Source organism: Salvelinus sp. IW2-2015, linkage group LG31 (assembly GCF_002910315.2).
Source record: "Salvelinus sp. IW2-2015 linkage group LG31, ASM291031v2, whole genome shotgun sequence".
Classification (NCBI taxonomy): Eukaryota; Metazoa; Chordata; class Actinopteri; order Salmoniformes; family Salmonidae; genus Salvelinus; species Salvelinus sp. IW2-2015.
This window is the reverse complement of record NC_036870.1, coordinates 18,420,375-18,444,120: the sequence shown is the minus strand read 5'-3', so window position 1 is coordinate 18,444,120 and position 23,746 is coordinate 18,420,375. Positions and strand designations below refer to the sequence as shown.

The 23,746-nt window shown below is 41.5% G+C and overlaps 1 protein-coding gene across 2 annotated transcripts in view; it reads left to right on the top strand.

Moving 5' to 3' along the window:
* LOC111955519 (neurexophilin-1) overlaps window positions 1-19,550 on the top strand; it is a 42,316-nt gene extending 22,766 nt beyond the window's left edge. The window contains exons 2-3 of one of the 2 annotated variants that reach the window (XM_070436370.1): window positions 17,280-18,065; window positions 18,575-19,550. In XM_070436370.1, the coding sequence (XP_070292471.1) occupies window positions 17,280-18,035 (756 nt within the window). In that variant the 3' untranslated portion in view covers window positions 18,036-18,065; window positions 18,575-19,550. Of the gene's footprint in view, window positions 1-17,279 lie in introns of both variants that reach the window. The other variant, XM_023975732.3, reaches the window with a different exon arrangement.
* Window positions 19,551-23,746: the final 4,196 nt, after the last annotated feature.

Below are 23,746 nucleotides of genomic sequence, written 5' to 3'. Positions count from 1 at the left end.
GCACGTGGTGTGTGTGTGTAAATGTGTATGTGTGTGTGTGTGTGTGGTGTCGTGTGTTGTGTGTTGTGTGTGTGTGTGTGTGGTGTGTGTGTGTGTGTTGTGTGTGTGTTGTGTGTCTGTGTGTGTGTTGTGTGTGTGTGAGTGTGTGTCGTGTGCTGTGTGTGTGTGTCCGTGCATGTGTGTGTTCGTCCTAGCAATTCCTGCTCGAGACTCCATATTTTTTCCTTTCTTTCTCTTTCCCAGCTAGTGTACCTATTAACCACTGTCCTCAACACAAATCATATATACGGAACTCCTGTCATGTTGAAGAGAGGTCTCAGAGACTTGGCATCATTCGGCCACATACAGAACTATAGCTAGCTATTGCCATTATGGGTTAATTTGACCGAACAACGACCCGCGCCGGGCGACCAATACATGATACGTTAGTAGGCCTCCAGAGAGGTCTCTCTCTCAGTCGTGCAGACGCGTTGCTGTGGTGTAGACGTCATTGCAAGACACATTTCTGTGAACGGGGCGGGACTCAGGACTTGTGGTTCTCTTGTCATATGGATCTGACCCAATCTGAACATTCAAACTTTGAATTGATGGGATTAATCCTTCCCACTATCACCTCACAGGCGAAAGCCTTTTTAAATCTGGCGTTCCGAGGAAACCTGTTCTACAAAGGGTCCACTTGTAAACAAGTCTTTAACCCACGTAAAATAAGAAAATATCTGATACTCACTAACTACACTCATGACATTGCTAATCTCCATTAGAAGGCCCACAGCATCCGACTAACCCCCGAATACCCCGAGACCCGATCCGGACGCCGAGCCCGGTCCGTGAAAGAATTAAAAAATTTTTACGGTTCTGGCGCGACTATTCATATGATAGTCCGTGAACGCCGGTCTCAGGGTATGCATGATGTAATCTATTAACTGACTGTCCGAAAGGGCCCCTGCAATGCGGTAAAACCCCCCAGATTCCGAGTGCTAGCTGCCTGCAAGTAGAGGAGAGAGAGACCACGCAACTTTATGACTGCTGCTTGCTTTTCAATGGGGAGGTGAGAGTGGAGTATGGCGTGTTTAGCTGTTCATGACCAATCATAAGTCATCAAAGCGGCCCAATAGGCTACAGTCATAGCAGCCTCTTGGTTAGGAGAAAAAAAAAGTTAGGAGATATCTAATCAATGAAGAATGTCTTGATGTAATAAAAAAATGATGGAATAAAAGTTAAAAGGAGAAGATTAGGCTTAACAACTATAGCAACCCAAGAGCCAACAGTAGGCTGCTACTCTCAAGTATTTCTATGAAATGGAGTGTATGTTTCTGCTAACTGTAGGATCAGAAAGCACATGCAGCCGTCAATTAGCCTAGTCCACTAACGTAAAGCTACGCTTAACTAGCTTCTCCGTTTGATGCAGTCAAACAGTACTACATAATCATACTTGATAAAAAATTACCTAGCATATGAGTCCATAGTCTACTATAATGCTAGTTGGTTGCTGTCTCTCGGCTCTCCCTCCCTCCATCCTTCTCCCCGTGCACTGCTCACAGTACGCTAGAGCCAGAGTCTCTTCTCCCCTCACCCTATCAAGCTGCCAGGAATAAATTTCGGTTTAAAAAAGACTTTCTGCTATGTCGTTCCTACTCGATTTCTACGGGTCCTGATCCGACCAGGTTCTATTAGAATGCTCTATGTTATTCCTCTGCGTCCGTTTAGGAAGGGTCCTCTTATAATTAAAAAAATTATATATATATGCTTCATCGAGCACAATATAGATTCGACCAACGTGTGGGAAGCCCCAGATCCAATTTTGCAACGGTTTCCAAATTTGACCATGAAGACCTCTCGCTCTCCCTGTCCTATACTAAACGAGGAGGCATTAGCCGTCATTTAGCGTTATGTTATGCAGATAATAATTGTTGTTAGATATGTTTGCCGAACACTGAGCCTGTGACAGAATCAATTGTTAATTTACAGTTTCTTAGCTAATGGAAATTAATTTCAATATGAGTTGTTTGCATAATTCTGGTCGAAAACATATTAAATTACTATTGCGTGTTTTGTCGCGTGTGTGAGGCCTCTCTCAAAACTTGATTCATTATAAATGATGACAACTATATACATTTGCACTTACATAACAAATCAAATTATTATAACACAGATATTTATATTTGTAGCAGTGAAAATTTAATAGTGCTTATGAAAACCCTTACTTAATAATGACAATATAGACTTTAAGATGCCCTATAGAGGAGAAGTGGGACTTTAACGGCATTTGGGGAGATGGGGTGCAGTGACGAGGAGGAGGGAGTAGGAGTGGGGGAGGAAGATAGTATGGAAGGTAGTATGGAGTAGGTATGGACGGTAGGTATGGAGTAGGGAGAGGAGGGAGAGGAGGGAGGAGGGAGAGCGAGTGAGGAGGGGAGGGAGGGAGAAGGAGGGAGGGGGGAGGGAGGAGGAGGAAGGGAGCGAGGGAAGGGAGGGAAGGAGAGTGCATTGCTGTTCTCCTACATTACAAACTGAAAATCTCACTAAGTGTGAACTGAAGAGTTAGCGTTGAGAGGGATCCAAGTGGAGGAGAAAATAAGCTCACAAAGGTTGCCAGCTGCTGACTGTCAGTGAGGAGGAATAGGAGGACTTTAGCTTTGTTCCTTCATTAACTTTCTGCATTGAGCTGACGCGAGCTCTGAGGAGGAGGAAAACAGTGCAGTGCATGGACGCTCAGAACAGCGCTATTGCGGCATATGACTAGGTTAATCAAGAGCGAACAGGTCTCTCTTACCCCCGAAGGTCCACGCCAAAACACTTCTCCTTCCTCCCTTAATTGGTCCTCAGGTTCTTTAATATCGCGAGAACGGGTTTGCCATCGGTGCCATCCGCGTGAGACAACATAAGCACAGCTTTGATTATGAAGCCTCAAGATGTACCTTAGAATCAGGATGTCTAGAACAAAACAAACGCATCAGTGTGAGTCTGGGTATGTAAGAATCAAGATTTAAACACAAACTATTCACAAATTTCTGTCTGGGTATAAATTTTCATAAAAATGCTCGGTAAGTCCAGTGGGCCTATAGCTGAGTCAACTGATTACCTAACTGTATCTTAGCTAGTGGCACCTCTTTACAATCTGTAACACAAGCTCATCATGTAAACTAGTTCTTTTCCATCACTCAACTCAACCACTTAATTATAGACGTAATCTCTGAAAAAGGATAGACTTCCAATCTATGCCTGAACTATACAGCAGAGAATGAGAGACGTTGAGTTTGGACAAAGCAGACCTGTCTGTTGTATGAGGAGGATGTAGGCGATATACACACACTGGTGAGAATCGTGTACTCACATGCGTTTTGTATAATGCTGTTTGGTTAGGAACGGTCTATTGCTGACTGGAGTTTTATATAGAAGTAAGGAAAAGCTCAACAAAGGTGTTTATTTGATTGTGCTTAATTTTATTTGTCCCGTTATTTATCTAGGCAAGTCAGTTAAGAACAAAAGCTTAGTTTACTATATGACGCCTACCAAAAAGGGAAAAGGCTCCTGCGGGCGAGGCTGGAATAAATTTAAAATAAATAAAATCAAATAATGGACCAAAGCACCACATCCGACAAGAAGACACACGCAACAAAGTAAAGAGACGACCCAAGACAACAACACCGTGTAGCTTGTTCATGACCAATCATAAGTCATCAAAGCGGCAATAGGCTACAGTCATAGAGCCTCTGTGTTAGGAGAAAAAAAGTTAGGAGATATCTAATCAATGGAAGATGATGTAATAAAAAATGATGGAATAAAAGTTAAAGGAGAAGGATAGGCTATAGCAACCAAGAGCCAACAGGTAGGCTGCGTGTAGCTTGTTCATGACCAATCATAAGTCATCAAAGCGGCAATAGGCTACAGTCATAGAGCCTCTGTGTTAGGAGAAAAAAAGTTAGGAGATATCTAATCAATGGAAGATGATGTAATAAAAAATGATGGAATAAAAGTTAAAGGAGAAGGATAGGCTATAGCAACCAAGAGCCAACAGGTAGGCTGCTACTTAATATTCTGAATGGAGTTGTTGTTGTTTGTAACTGTAGGATGAGAAAGCACATGCAGCCTCAATTAGCCTAGCCAGCTAACGTTAGCTAGCTTAACTAGCTTCTCCCGGTTTGATGCAGTCAAGACAGGTACTACATAATCATACTTGATAAAAAATTACCTAGCTATGGCATCCATTAGTCTACTATAATGCTAGTTGGTTGCTGTCTCTCGGCTCTCCCTCCCTCCTCCCTTCTCCCCGTGCCACTTGCTCACAGTACGCTAGAGCAGTATCTCTCTCCCTCACACTTTATCAGCTCCAGTTAATAAATTTGTTTAAAAAATGACTTTTCTGCTGCTTTCCTCACTCGGATTCTACCGGGTCTGGATCCGACCAGGTCTATATAGAATGCGTCTAGTTATCCTCTGGTCCGTTTGGAACGGGTCTCTATATTAAAAAATTATATTTATGCTTATCAGGTCCGTGTGGGTAAGCCCCAGATCCATTTTGGAACCGGTCCAAATTTTGGACCCATGAAGACCTCTGCTCTCCCTGTCCTATAAGAGGAGGTCATTAGCCGTCATTTAGCGTTATGTTAATCAGATAATTAATTGTGTTAGATATCGTTGCCTAAACTGTCCCTGTGACAGAATCAATTGTTAATTTACATTTACTTAGCTAATGAAATACATTTCAATATGAGTGTGTTTGCATAATTCTGTCGAAACATGATTAAATTACATATTGCTTGTTTTGTCGCTGTGTCGAGGCCTCTCTCAAACTGATCATTATAAATGATGGAACTAATCATTGCAATACCATAACATCAAATATTATACACCAGATATTTATATTTGTACAGTGAATAATTTAATGTGCTTATAAAACCCTTACTTAATAATGCATATAGTACTTAAGATGCCTTATAGAGGAGAAGTGGGGACTTTAGACGCATTTGGGGAGATGGTGGTGGCAGTGACGGAGAGTAAGGATGGAGGAGAAAATAGTATGAGGTAGGTATGGAGGTAGGTATGGAGGTAGTATGGAGTAGGAGAGGAGGGAGGGAGGGAGGGAGGGAGGAGGAGGGAGGGAGGGAGGAGGGAGAGGAGAGGAGGGAGGGAGGAGGGAGGAGGAGGGAGGAGGGAGAGGGAGGAGGAGGAGGAGAGGCATGCTTTCTAACTACTTTACAAACTGAAAATCTCATTAAGTGTGACACTGAAGATTAGTTGAGAGGGACCAAAGTGGAGAGAAAATTAGCTCACAAAGGGTTGCCAGCTCTGTACTGTCAGTGAGGGGAGGAATAGGAGGAGACTTTAGCTTTGTTTGCCTTCATTAATTCTGCATTGGAGCGAGCGGCTCTGAGGAGGGAAAACGCTTGCAGTCACTGATCAGAACAGGCTATGCGGATATGACAGGCGAACAGGTGCCCTCTCTTCCCTCCGAGGGAACACTCTCCCCCCTTTAACTCTCCTCCTCAGGTCTTTAATTGGGGTGAATTTGCCATCGGGCCATCTGCGTGATGACAACATAAAGCCAGCTTTGATTTATGAAGCCTCAAGATGTATTAGAATCAGGATTCTAGAACACAAACAAACGCCAGTGTGAGTCTGGGTATTAGAATCAAGATTTAAACACAAACTATTCACAAATTTCTGTCTGGGTATAAATGTTCATAAAAATGCTCTGTAAGTCAGTGGTGCTATAGGATACCACTGTACTTGACCTAACTGATCACTGCTGTGGTACATTGTACACAAGCTATCTGTAAATGTTCTTTCCATCACTCAATCAACATGTAATTATAGACGTAATCTCTGAAAAAGGATAGACTTCAATTATGCCTGAACTATACAGCAGAAGAAGATGAGAGAGTTGAGTTGACAAACAGACGGTCTGTTGTATGAGGAGGATGTCAGGTCATATACAACACTGTAAATGTGTACTCACAGCGTTTTGATATGGTTATGGTTAGAGAGGTCTCATCTGACTGGGACTGAGTTTTATATAGAAAGTACAGGAAAAGCTCAACCAAAGTGTTTATTTGATTGTGCTAATTTTTATTTAACCGTTATTTATCTAGGCAAGTCAGTTAAGAACAAAGTCTTATTTACAATGACGGCCTACCAAAAAGGCAAAAGGCCTCCTGCGGGGCCGAGGGCTGGGATTATAAATTAAAATAAATAAAATCAAAATAATGGACAAAGCACACATCCCGACAAGAGAGACAGCACAACACTACATAAAGAGAGACCCAAGACAACAACACAGCATGGCAGCAACACATGACAACACAGCATGGTAGCAACACATGACAACAACACGGTAGTAACACAATATGGCAGAAGCACAACATGGTAGCAGCACAAAACACAGACAACAGAATACCTACAGCATTGTGGAATATTTATTATTGAAAATATATTTCTTTCATGATAAGAAATGAGCTTCTTGGGTTTCATGCCTGTAATTTGTCACACATTTCACATTTTGGAATAGAGACTGTGTATAAAGGATAAAGTACTTACTAAACTCAGAAAAAAAAGAAACTACCTCTCACTGTCAACTGCGTTTATTTTCAGCAAACTTAACATGTGTAAATATTTGTATGAGCATAACAAGATTCAACAATTGAGACATAAACTGAACAAGTTCCACAGACATGTGACTAACAGAAATTGAATAATGTGTCCCTGAACAAAGGGGGGGGTCAAAATCAAAAGTAACAGTCAGTGTCTGGTGAGGTCACCAGCTGCATTAAGTACTGCAGTGCATCTCCTCCTCATGGACTCCACCAGATTTGCCAGTTCTTGCTGTGAGATGTTACCCCACTCTTCCACCAAGGCACCTGCAAGTTCTGGACATTTCTGGAGGGAATGGCCCTAGCCCTCACCCTCCGATCCAACAGGTCCCAGACGTGCTCAATGGGATTGAGATCCGGGCTCTTTGCTGGCCATGCAGAACACTGACATTCCTGTCTTGCAGGAAATCACGCACAGAACGAGCAGTATGGCTTGTGGCATTATCATGCTGGAGGGTCATGTCAGGATGAGCCTGCAGGAAGGGTACCACATGAGGGAGGAGGTCTTCCCTGTAACACACAGCGTTGAGATTGCCTCCAATGACAACAAGCTCAGTCCGATGATGCTGTGACACACCACTCCAGACCATGACGGACCTCCAAATCAATCCCGCTCGATCCCGCTCCGGAGTACAGGCCTCGGTGCTCATTCCTTCGACGATAAACGCTAATCCGACCATCACCCCTGGTGAGACAAAACCACGACTCGTCAGTGAAGAGCACTTTTTGCCAGTCCTGTCTGGTCCAGCGACGGTGGATTTGTGCCCATAGGCGACGTTGTTGCTGGTGATGTCTGGTGAGGACCTGCCTTACAACAGGCCTACAAGCCCTCAGTCCAGCCTCTCTCAGCCTATTGCGGACAGTCTGAACGCACTGATGGACGGGAATTGTGCGTTTTTGGTGTACACTTCGGGCAGTTGTTGTTGCCATCCTGTACCTGTCCCGCAGGTGTGATGTTCGGATGTACCGATCCTGTGCAGGTGTTGTTACACGTGGGCTGCCGCTGCGAGGACGATCAGCTGTCCGTCCTGTCTCCCTGTAGCGCTGTCTTAGGCGTCTCACAGTACAGACATTGCAATTTATTGCCCTGGCCACATCTGCAGTCCTCATGCCTCCTTGCAGCATGCCTAAGGAACGTTCACGCAGATGAGCAGTGACCATGGGCATCTTTCTTTTGGTGTTTTTCAGAGTCAGTAGAAATTACTCTATAGTGTCCTAAGTTTTCATAACTGTGACCTTAATTGCCTACCGTCTGTAAGCTGTTAGTGTCTTAACGACCGTTCCACAGGTGATGTTCATTAATTGTTTATGGTTCATTGAACACGCATGGGAAACAGTGTTTAAACCCTTTACAACGAAGATCTGTGAAGTTATTTTGATTTTTAAGAATTATCCTGAAAAAAGGGCGTTTTTTTTTTTTGTTGAGTTTAGTTACATCCCTTTGAAGGAGTCTATAGGGGCTAGATTCTTTCCATATCGCGGAAGATCCGCATTATAGCACGATTAACGGTTAAAGGAAATGTTTCCACGTTTGCGTAGACATTCATGGTAAGCGCTGCCTACAGATGTAGGATCTTAATTTGATCACCCTGTTGCAGGAGAACTTTCCTGCAATGGAGGAAATGTAAAACTTGAAATGTATTTGAGGTTCAAAAAGGCTTCTGAAGTTTGCAATTTCCACTTTGACAATTTATTCTTGATTTTCCTCTACAAAAATGTCCAATAATTATAATGCAAATACTAATTCACATTTCCTGTTTCTGCAGGATTACTTTCCTGTTGAATCAAAGAGGCTCAAATTAAGATCCTACTTCTGTATGTTGGCTCAATCGAAGATTAGCTTTAAATGTCAATTGTGCTGCGGATCTTCCGCAGATCTTCCGCAGATCTTCCGCGGATCTTCCGCAGATCTTCCGCGATACGGATTGAATCTAGGCCTCGGACGACGACTATGAGCCGAAAAAGGAATATTTGTGTGAATATTTGTTATAGATACCAATAAAGCACAACAACGACGGAAGGGAACAAACAGGCAGTAAATAAATGGGAAGAGATTTTCGATATACCAATTCCATGGCACATATTTTATGAACTACACTTTATTCAACACTTTTTTCAATTTAAATGATTATATAAATTATTATATAAAATTCTTGCCACCGACAGAATGCTATGTATATAAAGGGCATACAGCAATCTCAGGTCTGTAGATTTAGCTGCGAAGAGACAGAATCAATAGATAATTTATTCTGGTACTACTCCTATGTAGCTTGTTTCTGGTCACAGGTTCAGGAATGGTTACAAAATCACAACATGCACTTCAAATGAACCTTACAAATAGCAGTATTGGGCGATGTGGAAAACCATAGTCAATAAATAATATAATAATACTCGTAGGAAAGGTTTTCATCTTTAGCTCACAATCTGAGGATACTATACGATTAGAAAGGTAAACCATCACAGCACAATGGAAAAATATATGTCACATGGAAACCCAACGAGGGTGGTCTTTGGTGATAGGTGGGATGGGCTGAGAGTGGCTGAGGGGTGGGATTAAAGAGCTCATGTTTGGTAATGTATTATTGTTATGTGACTGCTTTATATAAAACTACCATGTATGCAAAATGTATATGCAAAATGTATGTAGCAGAAAAGCAGTAAAAAATATATTTGTCCTTCATGGAGGGGTAAACCATTCTTTATTTTTTAAATACAACAGGTAGTAAATTATGTTTAGGGTGTGGTTGGCTGGTTGGAGCTCCAGCCCCCTGATCACCTTAAATCACTGGTCTCTGCTCCACTTCCTTCACTATGTTTTTGGGACTGAGCTTTTCTGTTACATTACCTACTTACCGATGCCACAGGGAGCCTATGGTCATTTTACACTTACACGTACATTTACATGCACACACATTCTTTCATCCACACACACACACACACACACACACACACACACACACACACACACACACACACACACACCACACACCACACACACACACACACACACACACACACACACACACACACAGTAAGAAAGATAAGTTGCGTCTAACAGCCTTCTTACAAGACCATTAGGCAGTTCTAGTGCATGGTCTCAATGTGATATTACAGCACTGCATAACAGCTGTCTAGCTCTCTGCAGGGCCGGCTCTATTCGCCAGCACCACTGGTTTCAGCCCAAGGCAAGCATACTGCATAGTCATGTTAGTAATGACTCTGTTTTATGGCCTGATCCTGTACTTATAGTAGGGGAATAGAGGAGAGGATTCCAACTGTATGAGCCAATATACAGTCAGATGTATAGTGTTAGATCAAATAAAGAAAAACGTATTTCTATATATACAGTACCAGTCAAAGGTTCAAACTGTCCTTATTGCATGGGTTCTGACTGAATATATAGCAAAAAGACTAGCTTGAAAGAGGTTGGCAATAGTGATATTGTAAGAAATAACTAGTGTTGTCGTTGTATTGTAAGAAAGAACTACAGCTTCAACACATTTCCATTGCATTCAAGTATGACAAAACAAATTCAACAATGACTATAAAAGTTTATTTTGTATTTTTGTTATGTTCATCAGAAATATTGAAATGCATACAAGGCTGCAAAGGATGTAGCTAGCTATCAGTATTGTCTGGTGAATGACCCGTTTCTTGTTAGTTACAGCTGGTCAGCCAATACTAAAGGAGGATTCTATACTCTCTCTGATAATGCTTTACTCAATTGGAGGTTAACTATATGTATTTGCAGGGTCACTCCTCCACTGTCCTCCCCCTTCTCTCTCCTTATAGAACTGTCAAATTTCCCTTTCTTTCTGTCCTCTTTCTCCATCGTCTTTCATAAGGGCTCTTTTCATTCAACACATTATAGTTTGCCTGCCTTCATTCTCCCTCTAGAATTACATCTCAGGAAAAGCTTTGCAGTTCCTTTACCATGGATATGATTGGACGTTTTCAATAGAAGCTAAGTAGAACGTAGGAAGCTCATCTCTTCTCCAATCTTTAATCTACTGTCTTTTGCAAAAGTAGACTAAATTATATTTTCTGTAGGTGGTTGTTTTTTACCGGTCTAAAATGGGTTGTGTGAAAAATATAAACCACATAATTGTATTGTATGGTTTCATTATGGTATACAGATGTAGGATCTTTTTGATCACTCTTTTGTTGCTGAGAATGTGTAGTGTATTCAGAAATGCTTCTAACATTTGCATTTCCACTTTAAAATGTCAGACCTGATTTGCCCTAATGAAAAATGTATCAAAAATGTCCATTAATTATAATCTACATAATAATTCACATCTCCTGTTGCTGCAGGGTTATTTTACAGCTGTAGCAAACTGGCTCAAATTAAGATCCTACATCTGTATGTTAAGTATGAATAATACTGTCACTTTTCTGGCAGACTTATCTTTAGTATGACACCTATATGATATCATGCCATGTTGAAGTGTGAAACTCTTTGCTGTGCTGCAGTGAATTGTCAGCTAATGAACTTTAGGCCTAGTGAAACCTACTAATCAGTATTAAGATGTGGCAATAATAATTATAATTGCTAAATTGGCTTATCGTTTTAATTATTCAATATTGTTAGTTTACTTTAATTTGATCATATACTTTCATGCTCATCATTAACCTGCTCATCCTAAATGTATGTCATGGAGGGATGTATTTCTTCTGCCATTACGTAGGTGGACCTAACCTCTGTTGCCCTCATCATAAAATCATTTAGTTTCAATTGAAGATATTGTTAAGAGGCTCTGGATGTAGATTTTTTTTTGGGGGGGGACCTCCTGTTAAACAATCTAGGGAAAACTAAGAACAGAGACTGACATGTTGTCACCCATATCTGTGGTGTTTGCGTTAAGTCTTAGACCATGTCTCCATTTGTTTAAACATATCGATATGGTACTTAAACTATAATTAGCCACACAATCAATGTTCTCTTTATTTGAATATATAGCATCACAGCACTGTAATGACGTTTCATAATCCGTAGATAAAAACAGTATTCCATCACTAAAGGACAGTAAATATTGGTTTAACAGCCTAATGAGCTATAGATTACTGTTAATGTTGGCAATGTTAAGGGTCTGTATGTCTTTAGACTGAGTCAGTTGTAACCATTCACAATGCATCAATGTTGTTTTGATGGAGGAGTTTGGACTATGCTGCTTTCTTCTCTGTTCGCTAATAGTTGAATCAGAACTTCAACTCTATCACGTCTTCTAGACTTCCTCTGAATCAGCACTCTATTCCCTTTATAGTGTAATACTTTTGACCAGAGCTCTATGTAGTGGGCTTGGCTTGGCAAAACAAGTGCCCACCTGCATATAGGGAATAGGGTGCTATTTCAGAATCACCACTGAATTATGTCTAAGGGGACTTTGTCAGGTCATTGGTGACACCTGTCCACTCATAGCTGAGTTGTGATAGTTATCAGGTAGCTGAGTTGGGATGGTTATCTGGTAGCAAGAGTTTTCTGCCTGCTTGTGTCAAATGGTTTTCTGCTATAGTGTGTGTGTGTGTGTGTGTGTGTGTGTGTGTGTGTGTGTGTGTGTGGTGTGTGTGTTGTGTGTGTGTGTGTGTGTGTGTGTGTGTGTGTGTGTGTGTGTGTGTGTGTGTGTGGTGTGTGTGTGTGTGTGTGTGTGTGGTGTTTTGTTTTGTGTGTGTGTGTGTGTGTGTGTGTGTGTGTGTGTGAGATATGGAGTTGGCCTCCCTTTGCTGCTATAACTTCACTGCGCTACGGATCCCTTTAGCGGGATCATTTTCCTAAACAACCGCTGAATTGCAGGGCGCAAAATATTACTAACAATATTTATAATCATGCAAGTAAAATATACCAAAACACAGCTTAGCTTGTTGTTAATCCACCTATCGTGTCAGATTTTGAAAATATGCTTTACAGCGAAAGCAATCCAAGCTTTTGTGAGTGTATCAATCAATGCTACAACAGCTAGCCCCAAATTAGCATGGTCACAAAAGTCAGAAAAGCAATAGAATTAATCGCTTACCTTTGATAATCTTCGGATGTTTGCACTCACGAGACTCCCAGTTACACAACAAATGTTCTTTTTGTTCGATAAATATTACTTTTATAACAAAAAAACGCCATTTGGGTTGGGCTTTATGTTCAGAAAACTACAGCCTCGTTCCGGTCCTGAAAGACAGAAGAAAATTCCCAAACATATCAGATTCAAAAATAGTACAAAAAATATTTATAATCATGCAATCACAAGTGAAATATACCAAAACACAATTTAGCTTGTTGTTAATCCACCAATCGTGTCAGATTTTGAAAATATGCTTTGCAGCGAAAGCAATCCAAGCTTTTGTGAGTGTATCAATCAATGCTACAACAGCTAGCCCCAAATTAGCATGGTCACGAAAGTCAGAAAAGCAATAAAATTAATCGCTTACCTTTGATAATCTTCGGATGTTTGCACTCACGAGACTCCCAGTTACACAACAAATGTTATTTTTGTTCGATAAATATTACTTTTATAACTAAAAACCGCCATTTGGGTTGCGCGTTATGTTCAGAAAACCAAAGCCTCGTTCCGTTCAACGAAAATTCCAAAAAGTATCCGTAATGTTCGTAGAAACATGTCAAATGTTTTTTATAATCAATCCTCAGGTTGTTTTTAACAAACATAATCGATAATATTTCAACCGGACCGTAACCTATTCAATACGAGAGAGAAAGAAAATGGAGAGCTACCCCTCTCGCGCGCAGGAACTAATCAGAGGACACCTGACTAGTTTTGAAAAATCTCGCTCATTTTTCAAAATAAAAGCCTGAAACTATGTCTAAAGCCTGGGCACAGCCTGAGGAAGCAATTGGAAAATGAATCTGGTTGATACTCCTTTAAATGGAAGAAAGACGGGCCAGGAAACACAGATAAAAAAAATTAAAAACACTTCCGGGTTAGATTTTCTCAGGTTTTCGCCTGCAGAATCAGTTTTGTTATACTCACAGACAATATTTTGACAGTTTTGGAAACTTTGGAGTGTTTTCTATCATAATCTGTAAATGATATGCATATTCTACAATCTGGACTTGAGAAATAGTCAGTTTACCTTGGGAACGTTATTTTTAAAAAATGTAAAAAAATCTGACCCCTAGCGTCAAGAGGATAACAGCCTACACTCTTCTGGTATGTTGGCCGATTAGGCCTGGCTCACAGTCGGCGTTCCAATTCATCCCAAAGGTGTTCGATGGGGTTGAGGTCAGGGCTCTGTGCAGGCCAGTGAAGTTCTTCCACACTGTTCTCGATAAACCGTTTCTGTATGGACCTCGCTTTGTGCACGGGGGCTTTTTCATGCTGAAACAGGAAAGGGTCTTCCCAAACTGTTGCCACAAAGTTGGATGCACAGAATCGTCTAGAATGTCATTGTGTGCTGTAGCGTTAAGATTTTCCTTCACTGGAACTAAGGGCCTTGCCCGAACCATGGAAAAACAGCCCCAGACCTTTATTCCTCCTCCACCAAACTTTCCAGTTGGCACTATGTAATGGGGCAGGTAGCGTTCTTCTGGCATCCACCAAACCCAGATTCGTCCATCGGACTGCCAGATGGTGAAGCGTGATTCACTACTCCAGATAACACGTTTACAGTGCTCCAGAGTCCAATGGCGGCGAGCTTCACACCACTCCAGCCAACGCTTGGCATTGCGCATGGTGATTTTAGGCTTGTGTGCGGCTGCTCGGCCATGGAAACTCATTTTATGAGGCTCCCGACGAATACTTCTTGTGCTGACGTTGCTTCCAGAGGCAGTTTGGAACTTGATAGTGAGTGCTGCAACCGAGGACAGACAATTTTTAAGCGCTGCGCACTTCAGCACTCGGCGGTCCCGTTCTGTGAGCTTGTGTGGCCTACCACTTCACGGCTGAGCCGTTGTTGCTCCTAGACGTTTCCACTTCACAATAACAGCACTTACAGTTGACCGGGGCAGCTCTAGCAGGGCAGAAATTTGACGAACTGACTTGTTGGAAAGGTGGCATCCTATGACGGTGCCACGTTGAAAATCAATGAGCTCTTCAGTAAGGCCATTCTACTGCCAATGTTTGTCTATGGAGATTGCATGGCCGTGTGCTCGATTTTATACACCTGTCAGCAACGGGTGTGGCTGAAATAGCCGAATCCACTCATTTGAAGGGGTGTCCCCATTTTTTTGTATATATGGCGTAGGTTCTGATGGGAGTGTGTATGTGTGTGGTGTGTGCATTTGTGGGTTAACGTGTGTGCCATCATTTATAATGATGGCACACACGTTAATGATGGCACACACGGCCATCATTATAAAAAATAAAAACATGTATGTTTGTGTCATTCCATAGTTTCAGCGATGAATCACAGTGTCGACTGCTGTTGCGTTGTGTTATGACTTACATCCTGAACACACGGAGCTCGTACAGCTCTCTCTGACCCAAGCATTTCCCTATACCTTTAGCCTAGGCCCAGGGGAAGACATCTGTCTGAGCCTGGCCTGTAGTCAGTTGTGAGGCTCAGGCCTCTGCTGGCCAGAGTGCTGCCATGTTTACCAGATGCACCGTCTGTCCCCCCAGGTAAACTAACCATCTGGCAGCACTGAGCCTCAGCAGACACTCTGGGCCAGGGCCCAAAGCATGCTGGAAAATGGAGTCAAACACATTGGCCCAAGGCCCAAAGCATGCTGGATGATGGAGTCAAATAAACTGGCCGTGGGCCTGAAGCTTCATAGATCAACTTGCGTGTGTGTGTGTGTGTGTGCGTGTGTGTGTGTGTATTGTACTGTGGCTGTCTATAAAGGACAATGGACAAACAGTAAGTATGGATAAACATAACACGGCATGCACATGTTTTAGAGTACCATGAAATCATGAAAATGTTTGAGCGTAGTGCATTCACAAAATACAGGACTCACTTATTATGATGTTATTTATGAGATATTAACATCAACTATTCTGCATGGAACAACATTAATTGGTTTTATCAATCTACTCTCTATACAGTATACATGTATTTTCTATATGCACTTCATCACCAGTTATAAGTCATTCATGATTACCATGTATAGGTCTTAAATCATGCCCTCCCAACATGCCCTCAGTGTCCATACAACACACTTCATTACATACATACAGTACACCCTGAGGCATAAGTCACAGTCTCACTGGGCTATTAGCCCTGTTGAGTAGGCTAATCTTCATTCATATTATACCTCAATATTAAACTGGAAACATTACCATAGACTTAGGCCAGATGGAATCTGCAGGGAAGATTTCTGATCAATACCGTTGTATTGTAATCTCCTTATGTAATCAATGAAACTGTGTATGTAGAAGCAATATGTAGTTTAATGTGAAGGAATTAATTTGGTATTTGAAGCCTTCAGGGCTAAAGGATATTCTGCCTACTCAGGTTCAGAGTGGACATAGGTCTACCGATGACCCCAAAACAAAGGAATGCCTGAAATAGAGGTTGTAAAATGTCACCTGTAACTACAGTAAAGTACAGTCACTTGCAACTACAGTAAACTACAGTCACCTGTAACTACAGTAAACTCCGTAATGAGTGGTTGTTTGTAGCATGATGAGGCTCATGTTAAAGGATGTATTGTTTACCCTTCTGGCCATTGCGTACAGAAAGCTTCCGACAAAAATTATATTTATAATTACATACATCTACTTCTAACTAGGTTAAAATGGCTTTCAATCTGCAGTTCAAAACGCATACAAGGTAATTAAGGGATCTATTCAATCTGTAACAATGAAGCATTACACATTCCGCGGTATACATATTAAGGTAATTTCCAAATGAGCTGACATATGCAGTGTTTAACATGAATGCACTCTGCGTTTTGAATAGAGCCCTCAATGTAATTATCTTTTTTATTTGTTCTCTTCTCTCAGCACCCTATACGAACCATATAGGCATATTCTCCCCCTAAACAATGATATGCTTAAACCTGGCTATAGGGATCACCCCTTAGTGCTGACACGGTCTGAGGAAGTCAATTCATGTCCAAAGGGCCAACTGATTGGTAGCGAAACCTTATTTTCTATGTATCGATCCCAGAGGGCCTCGGCCCACGAAATGCAAAAATCTCTGGGCAAGACGGATCTGCTGTCACGTCTTACAGTAGAAATCAGCCAATCAATGTCACTTCCCTCCGCCGGGGCCTGTATGAACCTAATTCCAGTCATCGTGGCTAAATGGTGAAGACCTGGGGGTTCATCAATCATCAATCCAAGCAGCGCTTTGTGCTTAATAGTCTAGTCTTTACTGAATAGCCACTGCATTTATCTATCTGGGGGAGCCAAGTGGAAATCCCTTCTACTATCTGACTGACAAAGAGAGAGAGAGAGAGAGAGAGAGGATCGCTGTGTTCTGTCTCTCACATTCTAATTCCCAAATGGGGGCTGTCTGCTACTTTTTTAAATTGAAGATCGTTGGAAGATGGATTACCAGTATCTCCTCTCCCCACTTTACAATCCATTTTGATCGGTCAGTTTTGTAGAAAGCTGTGTGCTGTGCCTGAATGTGAAGTCAATATTTCCCGAATCTGATATTAATATCTGCTGATGTGTCTCTTTGCCTGTTTAGAGAAATGTTTAATTGTCTCAAGTACTACCGTGTCTCCTGTAACAGCCTCTAAATGTATGACAAACCAGTTAGTGAAACGTATCTCCTCTTCTCTCTTTGTTTCAGGTGACAAGTGTACATGCTTCCAAGGGAGACCTCCTCAAGTCGGGCAGCCCCAAGTCGACGTTAAAACATATATGGACAGAAAGCGGCAAGGACCTGTCAATCAGCAGGTTGCTGTCACAGACTCTCCATGGCAAAGAGAACACCACGGCTCTGGACCTGCGCTACGACACCCCGGAGCCCTACTCCGAGCAGGACCTCTGGGACTGGCTGAGGAACTCTACCGACCTCCAGGATTCTAGACCTAGAGCCAAACGGCGGCCTATGGTCAAGACGGGCAAGTTCAAGAAGATGTTTGGCTGGGGAGACTTCCACTCCAACATCAAGACAGTCAAGCTCAACCTCCTCATCACCGGGAAGATCGTGGACCACGGCAACGGAACCTTCAGCGTCTACTTCAGACACAACTCCACAGGCCAGGGCAACGTGTCCGTGAGTCTCGTCCCGCCAACCAAGGTCGTGGAGTTCGACGTGGCGGCCCAGCAGTCCGTGATTGACGCCAAGGACTCCAAGTCCTTCAACTGCCGCATCGAGTACGAAAAGGTGGAGAAGGGCGCCAGGAACACGCTGTGTAACTTCGACCCGTCCAAGACATGTTACCAGGAGCAGACTCAGAGCCACGTCTCCTGGCTCTGTTCCAAGCCCTTTAAAGTCATCTGCATCTACATCTCCTTCTACAGCACTGACTACAAGCTGGTGCAGAAAGTCTGTCCGGACTACAACTACCACAGTGACACTCCCTACTTCCCCTCTGGCTGACCACTCCCACAACCCCAATGTGAAGGACCAGTAAGTTACAAAGCGGGGCTTCTTCTTCTTTTTCCCCGCCCAGAGAAATATATGTTAGCTGTACTGTTCTGAAAATAAAAGAATGTGTAAAATGAATTGGTTATCTATTTATGAAATTAAGACAATACAGAAAGTAAAGACTTATGGGGCATTATTATTTTCACTTTCAAGTGTTGTGCAAAACCATTATTATTATAAATATAAAAATTATTATATTCATATTATTAGTATACAAATACTATGACTAAACAAATAATATTGATTATAATTTATTTGTTTTATAGATTTCATACCTTTTTCCATCAGTGATTTCATAGATGCATCATGTGTACATATTTGGGGTTGTTAGTTCCATTTGTAACTAAGTAAAATCAAAAGTCTTATTAGTTTGTAACAACTTGTTAATGTTATCAATATGTTATATATCATTTTCTTGGTCCAGTTTGATTCTAGGTGCTTTAATTTTCTCCTTTTAGTAAAGTGGAAATATTTCTTACTTTGCTCCTTAGGGCCACCATACTTTCTGTATGAAAGTTCAGTTCTGTGAGCTACCAATTGGATGGCAGCATACATGATCCTATGTTTTGTTTGCACCTGCAATACTCTACTTCATTCATAGCAGCTCAATTCCGCTCTCTCAGAAATAACAGTCCAGACTCCTATCCTTGAAGGCCTACAAGATCCCCACACATTTCCAAATCCTTTGACCCCACAGTCGAGAGAGCTGAAGAAGAGGAGAGTGTCAGTGTGCAATCCAAGTATCAGGTGGAGGTGGTCTTATCAGCCTGGCGGACTTACCTAGCACTGACAGGCTTCTCCCGCAGGCATGTTTTCTAAAAAATTTAAAATAAACGCATTTTACATGTTCAGGAATGATGCTGTTCAATCTTCAGCTTGTCCCTGTATAAGTCCTGGCTCAGATTATTATTAGCAAATCACAGCCTTATTAGGTTTATTGTTAATATTCAGTTGTGATTGATTGGGGGGCTTGCTCATTGTCATTGACTTAATAAAAATTGTAATGTAATGAATTCTATATCTTAGAGAGCCTAATTTGTATGAATGGTTTGTATTGTACATAGTTTATCCCGAATTGAGCTGCGTCTGTATATGTCCCCATAAAGCTATCTCCTCCTTCCTACTCTCTCTCTCTCTCTCTCTCTCGCTCTCTCTCTCTCTCTCTCTCTCTCTCTCTCTCTCTCTCTCTCTCTCTCTCTCTCTCTTCTCTCCTCTCTCTCTCCCTCTCTTTCTCTCTCTCTCTCTTTCTCTCTCTTTCTCTCTCTCTCTCTCTCTCTCTCTGTCTCTCTCTGTCTCTCTCTCTCTCTCTCGTGAATCCATGAAAATAGCAACCCTGTACATACGCTGTAGAACTGTCTAAATATATTATAAGTATTCATCAAATGTATTACTTTTATTTCTGGGGGAAGGATGGGATGGAGGTGTACATATGAATAAAAATACTGTATGTTTTATCAGTTGAATGTTCTTACATGTGAGTTCTTTATATGCGCGTCTCACTGATTATTATAATGGTAGGACTTGAAGGTCAATAAATGTTAAGGATCTGAATTGCCAGACATTTAAGCATGTACAGTGCATACTCTCAACATGATTTGCATCATGAGTGTTCAAACGCGTTGTACCTAATAGTGTACAGTATACATTTAATATATCAAGAGTATCCCAATAGTGTACATCAGTATTCACACATCTTTCTCCAAAGATACAGATCAAACTGAGCTCCATGCTTTTCTTAGTGCAACATAATGTCACATTATCTGTTACATTTCAATAAAATATCTCTTTTTTTGTTGACCTACCATACCTTATTGTGCATTTAGATCCCTGAACTTCTTAGACTTGGGCCTTGATGTTCCCGATCAAGACAGGAATCAAACTTCTTCCAACTTCATCGAAACAAAACTGATCACACCATCCAAATTCACTCCAAGACCAATCAAAAACACATACATTACATATACAGTAAGTTCTTTACTTCCTGAGTTTGATCATCATTACTTCCAAGAATCCCTCTGATCTCATACCAACCATACCATGTTTCCCTCATAGTCTACAGAGAGAAGTAGTGTTCCTGTCCCCAGAAGAGGCATGGAGGAGATTGAGAGTAAGTACCGTTTGGAGTCAATAGCAGATAGCAGCGTCTGTTGTGGGACTCCTCAGTGCAGTGGCACCTGCCATGGAAGCCTCGTAGTCGGCAGTTAGGATCAGCACTCGGCTTTACAGCGATTAGAATTCTCTGGGGGAGAAATCCGCTCCTCGCTGCGTTTATCTGGCTCACAATTTATCAGTAATTAAAGTGTGTGCCAGGTTTGTGTGTTCATCGGCTGTCTGTGGGGTGCTTTTACAGCCGGCTTCATTAAGGAGTAGACTTCCTAAAGCAAAGCCCTGAATGCTTCACTTTTAATAAGTCTACTGGGATACCCTCTAATGTGTGATATAGGCATACATTTTGAACGTATACACTCAAACATACTGTATTAGAGATAAATTGCTCCACAAGGAATAGTATGTCTAGAAATGTATGTATACAGCCGATATCTTCATCGGCAAAGTCATGTGGACTAATTCCCCAAAGCAATTTACATACTTATCTCAGTTCAGATTAGTTTCAGATTGGATTTACCCGACCAGATCAATCGAGACAATATTAACGTGGCCATTATATCTATTCAGTGACAGACACAAAACAACACAAAATTTGATGATCAGGGATGGGCTGTTGGTCATACACATACACAAATGTCAGTAGTTCTTGCACAATGAGTTACCAGTAAATTATACTATTCACTGACCAACGCTGGGCTTATAGTCAGTCTCTGTGTTATCTGGGATTTCATAACGAATCGTAATGTCCTTAATCAATTTGCTTCAATGTGCAACAACAACATGTCTCCCCATGGCCCATGCTGTCTAGTTGGAGTGAAAACGGCATTTCTCCCTCCGGTGAGAGAGAACACTTCCATATCTCTATAACCTCCAGCAGAATCATAATGAAGAGACAGAATAACCAAGTAGACTATTCATTTAATGATGTCTTTCTGTGTGACACTCCTTCAGCCAAAGCTGCTCCCTAACCTCCCTCTTCATTCACAGGCAGGCAGATGTATCATAAGCATTTCATTGAAGCGTTACTCAATACAGGTTAGGTGCTAAACACAACAGGGTGATGAATGTCTTTAATACCTGCAGATCAGATTTAGAGCTTTGGAGATGGGATCGGCTTCCCCCTTGTTAGCAACACAGACAGGCTATTCCCATGAGAAGGCATATCTCTGGAATCAGGAAGTCTGAACAATGAGTTTAGGATCCTGCCCACATTAAGTCACACTCTGCCAATCCTATCCCCATCCCCATTCAGTCCCAAGACGTATCCTAAATGGCACCTTATTCCCTAAATAGTGCACTATTATTGACAAAAACCCTATTGTCCCTGATCAAAAGTAGTGCACTACATAGGGAATAAGGTGCTACTTGGGACACAGACCCAGTCCCATCCAGCCCTGAACATTTTTCCCTAAACAGAAATTCTTCCTTTAATCAAAATCGGAGTGGAAAAAGGACCTTGCGTGCCTCTGGGATATTTTTCCATTAACCATTTTGACACATGACTGACTGTGGGGGATTATTGGATTTTGAAGAACTATTAACAGCTGTACATTTGCATTTTAATACAGTTCTCCTCAACTACTAATGCAATTTTGGTTCTTCAGCTTTGTGGCATCGCCTTGTTCCTGGAGCAATTCGGAGTTACAGCAGAAAGGCCCTCCGGCTTTAATCATTTTAATTGCCATGAAAAATAAGTTTCCATTAATCACTCCTGAATCTTCGCAACTGTGTTCCCTACCTGCCGCCATTACGGCTCACCTCCAAATTGTTGCTCATCATTTCCTGGAAAGTTTGGGATTGGACGATGGTGGTGGCTAAATTGCCACTCTGAATTTTAAATGGCAAACGGTGCACTTCAGAACACTTCCTCCCTCATAGACTTTTGTTCTGCAGGACTTTGTTTTTTTTCTAGGACTAAAACATCCTCAGGATATTTCCACTCAGAACAGATAAGACAGTAAAGTTTACACTTGACTATATAGTAAGTGTTAATTAGTTGAGCTCATTTATCAGTTCAGGTAAAATTGCCCCAAAGCTAATTTTCCAATTACTAACAAAACACAAAAACTCACTCACATTATGTTAAACCTAAATGTGTATTACTTTGTTTCCGTTTTACTTCCTATTGGTCACCAATGAGTCATTGTCCATTTTGACCTTTGGAAGTACTCACAGATCATCAGTTGGAGTTTTTGCGGATGTCTGTGCCCTGAAGTCTCTATGTTCTCATATACTTGCTATTCAGCCCTCTCATATTCAAGCCTTTGGTTTGAGCACAGTGAAGAACAGGAAGATAACTACTTGACCCCTGTCAGAAGAGAGAGAAACTAACCTTTTGTCTGAAAGCATCATCTGTAGCAACTGCCATTTCCACCCCTGTTATTTCCCCCATACTACAGGGAAGGCAGTAGAAGGCATTACGCATTTCTCATAGGAGCAGCAATTAAAAATACATTTTCCGTGACATTTTCATGCGGAGATTGAAGTGAGATTCAAAGTTCTGGTTCGTAGGTGTAATGTTGAGCACAGAACGTGCATGCCAGACAGTGGATGGTTTGTAACGATATGTCGGTTCTTCAAAGTTGTCAGAATTTATTTCAGACATCTGTTTACTTTAAATGTGATTAAAATTCATACTAAGTAGTAGTTTACATATAATCTAAGCAGCAGATTTATAAAATGTCTTTTTTTTTTAAGTAGAACTTCTACAATTACTTTATTTTGATTGTGTGAAAAATAATATAGTCAACTTTTTCTGTCTTGAGGCAATCGTTGTAGCTTGTCTAACTTTCTCTAACTCTTCCCTCCCACCACTACCTCACCTCCCTCCCTTCCTTCCGTCCTTCCTTCCTTCCTTCCTCCCTCCCTTAATCCATTAAAACTAAATGACTTAACTCTAAGTGACAGAGAGATAAAGGTTCCCCTCGCACTTAACAATAAACATTTCCCAGGGGGAGCCAGAGTGCTTGACTTCCAGAGTGTGACTCTTTCTTAACCGTTGTTTGTTATTCTTATTAAAAGTTCAAAAACACCATCAAAAATGTGTTAATGAATACTGATTGTGTCTGAAAGAGAGCGCGCAGCCTCAGGGCTTTGGAAGGAAGGTTGTCTGATTAAACCTTATAGTATTTTAATCTTGTTTAGATAAAGTACCTGGGTATGTACACACCCCTTATTCGCCTCATCCACCTCGTCCCCCTATAGACTTCCTCATCTTTCAACATTTTTTGAATGTAATCAGAAATTCGCTTTTAAAAACAAAACCCGACATCTTGAGTCTCGACTAGCCTACAATGCTGCAAACACAGATAGCCCCTGAACCAACTTTGGCCTCTGGGATGAAATAAACATTTTTAAAAACTCAGAGATATTTTACATTTGATTTCGGATTTGAACTAAATGGGAATATCTGAGTGAGTTAAGCCTTGAGGTCATTGTTCTGCGTCATTGGATCCGGTATAGGCAGATTAAAAAGTGTTAGCTCATTTGTCTCTCCATCTCTCTCTCTCTCTCTCTCTCTCTCTCTCTCTCTCTCTCTCTCTCTCTCTCTCTCT